The sequence below is a fragment of the Limulus polyphemus genome, unplaced genomic scaffold, assembly GCF_000517525.1.
Source record: "Limulus polyphemus unplaced genomic scaffold, Limulus_polyphemus-2.1.2 Scaffold4975, whole genome shotgun sequence".
In the NCBI taxonomy this organism is placed as follows: domain Eukaryota; kingdom Metazoa; phylum Arthropoda; class Merostomata; order Xiphosura; family Limulidae; genus Limulus; species Limulus polyphemus.
This window is the reverse complement of record NW_013670585.1, coordinates 2,000-11,804: the sequence shown is the minus strand read 5'-3', so window position 1 is coordinate 11,804 and position 9,805 is coordinate 2,000. Positions and strand designations below refer to the sequence as shown.

Here is a 9,805-nt window from a genome sequence, read left to right as displayed (position 1 = left end):
GGTCAACTTACAGCTGTTTTATTGACATTTGGTCAACTTACAGTTGGTTGACTTACAGTTATTTGACTTACAGTTGGTTGACTTACAATTATTTGACTTACAGTTGTTTTACTGACATTTGGTCAACTTACAGCTGTTTTATTGACATTTGGTCAACTTACAGTTGGTTGACTTACAGTTATTTGACTTACAATTATTTGACTTACAGTTGTTTTACTGACATTTGGTCAACTTATAGCTGTTTTATTGACATTTGGTCAACTTATAGTTGTTTGACTGACAGTTGGTCGACTTACAGTTGTTTTATTGACATTTGGTCAACTTACAGTTGGTTGACTTACAGTTATTTGACTTACAATTATTTGACTTACAGTTGTTTTACTGACATTTGGTCAACTTATAGCTGTTTTATTGACATTTGGTCAACTTATAGTTGGAAACAACTGTAAGTCGACCAACTGTCAGTCAAAGACAGACAGTTGGTCGACATTGCTAAAATAACTATTAGTTGTTTAAAAACCTAAACCACCAACAAAGAAAAGATGAATCATAACCTTATTAGCAAGTTTTCTCTCCTTTAATAAAGCCTGATTACTGTTGGATGGCCTGGTATGGCCAGGTGGTTAGTCTGCTTGAAGACAGAATACAACAGTATCCTGATTATTGAATTAAATATTAAATAGTGAATTAACATAAAAATATACTGGACACATTCAGCCTACGTTTTGTACGTTTGAGCTTGTGTACATTCTGAATATTTACATCCAACTGGATGTGGTGTTAATATAATCGTAGCTTATAATCCGAATTATATTTATCTATTTATCCACCCGTCTGTCGGCGTTTGGTATATTGTTTTGGTTGGACAAATAGAAACGACAACTTATTTAAAATGTTTTTTTTTTATTTACTTGATACGAAACCAAACATGATATAATAAACTTTGTAGATGATTTATTTTAGACTAACAGTTACAGATACTAGAAAACATTCAATAAGAAAATAAAGTGGGTGCAGCGCCACCTCCGATAGTCACGTGATCGTAATCTACTTAACTTGCAGCACAGATTAGTGGCCCCAAGTCTTAAGCAATTGCATTTCATTGAAGAACACACGAGTGGCGTAGAACAAGTCATGGCGGTAACCTGTTGTATCTTGCTGACGTTAGTTGTTTCGGTTGCTGGTAAGTATAATTGTTTTAAACAGAATCACAGCTGTCAAATAATCTACACATGAAATACAGATATTTTTTGCCCTGGATAGCATTTAATGGCCCTAATACGAGAAAAAGGTTTTAGTCTCTTCCTATTCATGTATTCTTGTTGTTTTTTTTGTTTTTTTTGTTTGTTTGTGTGTGTGTTTTTTGTTTTGTTTTTTGGATTTTCTTGCTTTATAAACAAAGCACTTGCCAAATTATTCTATTATTAGATTTTTGTATCTGCAAAATTTAACTTATGATATTACAAAATGGAATGTATTATATCGTTTACAGTTGTAAAAATTAAAAGTAGAATTATTAAATGTGATCCTTTTATGTTGAAATGACTAATTAATTGTAAAAATCTACTTTTCATTTAGTTTTTTATTTTACACAGAAGTTATACACACACAGTTTTAATATACAAGTAATGTTTGTTTCTTAAGCCAGTGTAAATATATATATTCATGTGAAACGCATTTAAAATATGAAATTATAATGTTATTTTTTCTTTATCGTACCAGAAAACTTGACTCGTTGGTTTTAAGAATATTTTGCCACCAGGTGTCCTCTTGATTCACGTAGTACTACACATGTACATTCACATTTTCCTTTAATTAAGCGTAGTAACAGATGTTGTATAGGTTTAATGCGCCTAGTAACTAAAAAGTTTGACCTAATTTTCAATCACTAGGGGGCGCTGAGCTGGTTGAACCTGTCCGTTAAGCTCCGACGTAGGAACAGAACTTAAAGGTTTATTCAATAACTGGTCAGTAAATTCTTCAAAGTATAAAGGTCATACGACAGTGGATTACCTTGGATATTTTGTGTGGCGTAATTTGTAGAACCTTGGTTGAAACATGTTTTCATTGACTAGTAGTGCTGAAGGGGCTAATTCATTGAGTAAAATAAAACCGACACGTTTACGTTCATAGTTTTATTTTATTTAGTTAATAATTTTCCCTGTTTTAGGAGTCAACGTTTTTAAGTTCTACATGGCATTGAGTATTCATTGCGTCATTCTGACTGAATCGAATTGTTTCACGAAATCGTTTCAAAAAAAAAAAATCGCCTTCCTGTGGAGGCGAAACGTAATTCAGGGATCTGTTAATAGGAAATCTTTGGCTCCGAAAGCAGGTTTGTCAAGAAGTTTAAAGTCGTGTTATGACAGAACGATGATGAAGATAAGTAAACAAGGAATTCGAATTTGTAACCCGCACAACTTAAGTTAAAGCAGAGAGAGAGAGTTAATTACACTTTGTCTGAACCATTCTTTTGTGTGTGTGTGTATTAATGCAGTGGATACAACCCGTGCACCACAACTGGTAGGTTTAACACCTCAGTATTTGGTGTACAGTAATTCCCGAACATTAAAGGTGCAATATCGCTCCGAGTACCTTACAGTTGTAGGAATATGAAAAGCCTTTCCCGAAGAGAATTATTCATACAGCCATATTGTTAGAATGGATAGAAGTAACGTTTCGTAAAAGGTAGATTTCAGTGTTCTCCGTGGAAGCGACAACGACTCGTATAGCACGTACAGCAGAGTGTTTAGAACAGCAACGGGATTCAAAACCACGCCTTCAACTCAATCACGAACAATGCAGTTTCGAAAGAGAACCCTACCACTCAACAAACCGTTAACAATATATCAAAGAATAAATTGCAGTGGATGAAGGTTCAAGTTACACGTCTAAATCAACGGCACGAGGGTGAACATCGTTATTACGAACCACGATTAGTCTTCGTTATATGCGTTTCCATATATCATCCCTAAAAAATTCATAAATAACAAGTTATATAACAAGTCATTAATAAAAAAAATATATTCTTTTTTTTATCTAACTTCAAAAGAATAATATCCCATAAGATTGTTACGCACGAGGGATAAAGTAATACCGTCCCCCCGATGAGACAGCGGTAAGTGTATGGACTTAAAACGCTAAAATCTGGATTTCGATTCCCTGAGGTGGACACATCAGGTAGCCCAATGTGGCTGTACTCTCCAACGAACTGATGAGTTAGCCTTGTTTTATTGTGGAGGAAATCCAAGCCTACGCACCCTGATATCATTACTTCTAATGTTACCCCAGTGGCACAGCGGTATGTCTGCGGACTTACAACGCTAGAAACCGAGTTTCGGTTCCCCTGGTTGGCTGAGCACAGATAGCCCATTGTGTAACTTTGAGCTTAACTTCAAACAAACGAACTTCTAATGTCGACTTCTATATTATTTCATAAGACCATATCATAACAAAATTACCAATAATAAAAAGTATGCGAGAGAAACAAATGCATGAGCTAGCGTAAACCTGAAATTACACTTCACCATTTTGTCAGTGCTAGCGTAAACCTGAAATTACACTTCACCATTTTGTCAGAGCTAGCGTAAACCTGAAATTACACTTTACCATTTTGTCAGAGCTAGCGTAAACCTGAAATTACACTTCACCATTTTGTCAGTTAATGATCTTCAGGTGGAAGACTAAAATTTAGTGGATTAATTAATTGATATTAACGAGCAACCTTTTTTTAATGACTTGTTACCCGTTGAAAGAAAATGTAAAAATCAAGATTTGTACATGAAAGTGTGTTGATAAATCCCTTTGGGGATTTGTTGCAGTAAAATATGAAATCAAACTTTAAATATTTGTTGTGGTAAGTCATGTATATAAAACTTTGAGACGTGTAGTGAGTGGAGTAGTAATGTATATAAAACTTTGAGACATCTAGTGAGTGGAGTAGTAATGTATATAAAACTTTGAGACATCTAGTGAGTGGAGTAGTAATGTATATAAAACTTTGAGACATCTAGTGAGTGGAGTAGTAATGTATATAAAACTTTGAGACGTGTAGTGAGTGGAGTAGTAATGTATATAAAACTTTGAGACGTGTAGTGAGTGGAGTAATAATGTATATAAAAACTTCAAAGAATTTCAAAGTGAGTCTTCCTAGTGAAGAATCATTGGGAATTTTTCTGCTAGAGAATCCGAGTGGACTCTCTGAATTGAATTGTTCTATGACCGAACAATCGCAAGTCCTTCATAGAGAGTTTATTGCATACAAATTTGTAGGAATTTTGTAGTAACTCGACCTTCGTAAATTACACGAGTATTTTTTTTGTACTTTAATATAAGTGTGAAGTGATCAGGAAATATCGAAAATCACGATGCCAAAAATTGGCAAGTGGGAAAAGTGACTTATCATAGAACAAGTATGAAACTTTGAGAAAGAAAATGAAACGTCAGTTACAGAAAGAAAGAGGTAGGCTTTGTTCACTAAGTTATGAGGCCAGATCCGGTGAGGAGAAGCCAGAAACAAACCCGAAATACAGAAGCACATCAAATTGCTGGCCAAGGTGAATTTGGAAGTCAGGAGTAATTTCGTGACAGAGAAAGCACACCGTTCAGCTCGCCAAGAACCTGACTGAACAGCCGTCCGTAGGGTGGCGTTTCTGCAGGTGTTCATATAAAGAAGAACCATCAGATGATCTTGTGAATCTGTAAAAAACTATTAGTCAAAGCATAACCTGATAGTCACAGTTTAAATTTCTGTAATGCACCGAGGGTCATTTTGTATGTTTGTGGGAGTAAGGCAGTAGCGTCAACTGTGGGGGGACTATAGGGATGGTCACCCCCAACCTGGGAAGAGAACCTCAATTGGCAGCTTCTGTGAACCATTTCTAGTGAGACCGGAAATGAGGGGCTCACGCGAGGCCAGCTTTCTTTGTGTATCCCCTCCCGTCAAACTTTTTAACCTTTTGTGAAATCACGCATTTTATTGAAAGTATATAGAGTTACCGGATTCGATGACGAGGAACCCACTTTGAGACTAATAATGGCTGGAGACGGCTTGAATGGGTAATGAAGAAAAACTTTAATATAAGTTTAACATAACAGCAAATGTACAACGTTTCGACAAGGTTTTGTCATCATCATCAATAATTGGCGGAGGGTGCTATTGACTACTTGCCTTTCCTCCTGCGTATCATTTTAAAATTAGGGACGAGTAACTTGTGTAGTTTTGTGCGATTATCTGAAACAAACGAACTTTTTTTTTTCAAATTAATGTGTTATATATATATATATATATGGGTGTGTATGTGTAATTTACCTTCTCAGGTCTACCGGCTTCTAAGGAAGGATATGGCCCTGCGCCACTAACGGCCCCTGACGTTGAGCCAATAAACGATTGTCCAGAATACGGTGTTTTTGCTTACCCTCACCTACAGGCATGTGATAAGTACTACAAATGTGAGAACGGAACTTTTACCTGGGAAACCTGTCCAAATGGCCTTGTTTTTTCCGAAAACGGTGGTGTGTACGACTTTTGTACTTATCCATGGAATGTGAACTGTGGAGATAAAGAAAGAGGTAAGATTTAGGGCTATGTTACCTTACAAAAACTGTGGTTATAATAAACTTTATGGAATGTTAACTGTGGAGATAAAGAAAGAGGTAAGATTTAGGGCTATGTTACCTTACAAAAACTGTGGTTATAATAAACTTTATGGAATGTTAACTGTGGAGATAAAGAAAGAGGTAAGATTTAGGGCTATGTTACCTTACAAAAACTGTGGTTATAATAAACTTTATGCGAGTTTTTTGGTGTGTTTTTTTTTTCGAATTGTTTTGACGTTACTGTTTTTCTCTTGTTTTAATACCTGAAAATATTCTGATTTCATTAATTATAAATATTTGATTGTTTGGGATTTATTCAATTGCATTTGATAATAAAAATATTTTGTTTTTCTAAACAGCTGATCCTATACCTTCAGAAAACTGCCCGTGGCAGTGGGGAGTTTTCCCCATGACTTCAGGCTGTAACACCCAGTATTACAAGTGTGCTTGGGGAGAAGCTAATATCACAGATTGTAAAGTTGGTCTGGCTTACGACGACAGAATTCACGTGTGTAACTGGCCAGACTTGTTGGAGGACTGTGATAGCGAAAGTAAGTGCTAATCTGATATTATAAACAATTGATGCTTTCATTTTGTTTAATAATGAGGCTAACCTACTGACGTGGATGACATGGCTCCCTGGGAATATGGAAATACAGAAAATTCCCATGTTTTTAGCTGTAAAGTTTAACAATTTCCATAAAAAGATTAGGGGGGATGAATAGAGTACACATTTCCAAGTACACACACACACACACACACATATGGGGGTATGTATGTATTTATATATATATATATATTATGCACCAATCGTTTTACAATTCTTCTAGACAGACAAATAAAGAACTAGACAAATATAATTCGGATTATAAACAACGATTATATTACTACCACATTTAGTTGGATGTAAATACATAGAACGTATACAAGTTCAAAAGTCAAAACGTAAGCTGAATGCGTCCAGTACGTTTTTGCGTGAATACACCATTAAAAAACTACCTTATAAATTACTGTATGATTAACCCCACTCACACACATTAACCTACACTTCAGATAGCTTGTGGATAACTCCATCATCAGACGATAACCGACAGATGGCTCACTGATTAATTCTACTCAAATAGATGTTACCTTATTGGTGACATTCAGTTAATTAATGCCACGTGGGATAACAAGCTGTAACAACCATTTAGATCTGGCCAACTGCAATGTCCCCCCCCCCCACTTCAGTTCAGAATCTCCGCTTGCGTTCTCCAGCTACCGCGTGAATAGAAATAAAATACTAAAAAATAGATTAAAAATACATTCCATTTTATGATCAACGACTATATTATGTTTGGAAGTATCGCGCGTATCATCTGAGGATTTATTAACTATTAATACTTTTTGGATATCAGTTAATACACACATAAATATATCATAACCTTGTTAACAAACTCTCTTGTTTAACACTGCCTGACTACTGTTGATTAGGTCCAACTGGTTCTTACAGCTTGTTATCCCATGTGGAATTAAATGTAATACATTACTACAGCGTTTCCTAAACTTTTATCATCCACGCCCCCTTTAATAAATATGATGTTATGCGCGCGCCCCCTCCTTTTTTTTTTTAATGAGTGAAAGAAGGGGTTAAATGATAAAATAAAATACATGGATACACATTAAAATTCTACATGTATAGTAGTAATGACTTATTACTTTCATTAATAAAAATATATTAAAACGCTTAATCTTGTATTATTGCATTGGGACTTGCGTCCCTCAAGAGATTACTTACACCCCCTGGGAGACTCACCCCCACTTTGGGAAACGTTGATGGAGTTAGCCGTAGATTAATGTGTACGAGTAATATTAACCATACAGTAGTTTATAACTTGGTAGTTTTTGTTGTTGTTGTTTAACACGAATTTCACAGGTTTGTTCGCTAGAAATTTCAAACATGGTTTGAACTATTTCCAGTCAAAAGAAAGCTTCCGAGAGTCGGAGGACATTTTGTGTTACCGATTGACTCAAGTGCTTGAAGATAGACTATAACAATATCGTGATTATTGACTTGAATAGTGAACTCGCACAGAAATATATTGGATGTATTCAGCCTACGTTTTAACTTGTATACATTCTGTGTATTTTCATCAAACTGGACGTGGTGGTGATGCAGTCGTTGCTTATTATCCAAATTATATTTACCTATATATGTATCTGTCTACCTGTAACTTATATTAACCTATATCTGTCTACCTGTAACTTATATTAACCTATATCTCTATCTGTCTACCTGTAACTTATATTTACCTATATCTCTCTATCTGTCTACCTGTAACTTATATTTACCTATATCTCTCTCTCTGTCTACCTGTAACTTATATTTACCTATATCTCTATCTGTCTACTGTAACTTATATGAATATAATTTACCAGACCAGACAAAGAGAGATACTATGTAAATATAATTTACAGGTAGACAGATAGAGATATAGGTAAATATAATTTACAGGTAGACAGATAAAGATATAGGTTGATATAAGTTACAGGTAGACAGATAGGGATATAGGTTGATATAAATTACACGTAGACAGATAGAGATATAGGTTGACCTATATCTCTGTCTGTCTGCCTATAATTTATATTTACCTATATCTCTATCTGTCTGCCTGTAAATTATATTTACCTATATCTCTCTCTGTCTGCCTGTAAATTATATTTACATATATCTCCACCTGTCTGCCTGTAAATTATATTTACCTATATATCTCTCTGTCTTCCTGTAAATTATATTTACCTATATATCTCTCTTTGTCTGCCTGTAAATTATATTTACCTATATCTCTATCTGTCTACCTGTAACTTATATTTGCCTATATCTCTCTCTGTCTACCTGTAAATTATATTTACCTATATATCACTCTTTGTCTGCCTGTAAATTATATTCACCTATATCTCTGTCTGTCTGCCTGTAAATTATATTTACCTATATCCCTATCTGTCTGCCTGTAAATTATATTTACCTATATCTCTATCTGTCTACCTGTAACTTATATTTACCTATATCTCTCTCTGTCTACCTGTAAATTATATTTACCTATATCTCCGTCGGACAAATAGAAGCGAATTATCTGAAATCATTATTTTTTTACTACTTGAATGTATCACAATACATGATATAATAAACCTTTTATATAATTTACTTTAACGGTTACGGATGCTCGAAAATAGACTGTTATTTAAAGAATAACTTTAAAAAAAGCAAATAATCGAACGTTTCTGGACCTTCATTGAACAATGTTAAAATGGGTTGCCATCGTTAGTGACTCATCCTTTTAATACATTTTGTCACCATAGTTATCAGTTGACTTACCTTATTAACACTTATTGTAATTATTCTTACCATAACAACATGTGGTGTCATAAAAAAATACCATTTTAAACTTTCTATCTTTTCTTTCTTTTTTACAGATGATGCAAAAAATGTGCATCTTTCAAAATCACTTGAATTTTTACATTTATTTTTTGAGATGATGCTACTAAGGTTTTATCTCTTCTTTTTTGTTTGTTTATTGTTGTTTTTACTATTTTAGAGATCGTAGGATTCACCTGTCCAACAAAAGTTTCGGGAAAATCAGCCACTTATTTTCCATTCCCTCGTTATCCGGCCCCTAACGACTGTACTCGCCTGATCGTTTGCGTCAACAATCGTCCACGACTTATCAGCTGTGGTAACGGTTCTGCCTTCAGCTTAGAATCTTACGCATGTAGTGACATCAGGGACGTTCCTGACTGGTAAGTTGATGTAGGGGTTTATTTTCTCTAGTAAATTTTGGTGGTAAATAGTAAAATCAGTCAATCAGTCAGGAAAGTCATGCAACTCTGAGTAAGAGTAAACTCAGTCATGAAAATCATGCAACTCTGAGTAAGATTAAACTCAGTAATAAAAATCATGCAACTCCGAGTAAGATTAAACTCAGTCATGAAAATCATGCAACTCCGAGTAAGATTAAATTCAGTAATAAAAATCATGCAACTCTGAGTAAGAGCAAACTCAGTCATGAAAAATCATGCAACTCTGAGTATGAGCAACTTCAGTCATGAAAATCATGCAACTCTGAGTAAGATTAAACTCAGTAATAAAAATCATGCAACTCCGAGTAAGAGCAAACTCAGTCATGAAAATCATGCAACTCTGAGTAAGAGCAACTTCAGTCATGAAAAT

General features: G+C 34.7%; 1 protein-coding gene across 1 annotated transcript; it reads left to right on the top strand.

The window, feature by feature from the left end:
* Positions 1 to 1,088: 1,088 nt before the first annotated feature.
* Positions 1,089 to 9,375, top strand: LOC106471939 (protein obstructor-E-like; the record flags this gene model as incomplete). The annotated part of the gene is made up of 4 exons (XM_013932562.2): positions 1,089 to 1,183; positions 5,320 to 5,571; positions 5,958 to 6,149; positions 9,174 to 9,375. Coding segments are annotated over exons 1-4 (695 nt in total), but the record flags the coding sequence as incomplete, so codon positions are not given.
* Positions 9,376 to 9,805: the final 430 nt, after the last annotated feature.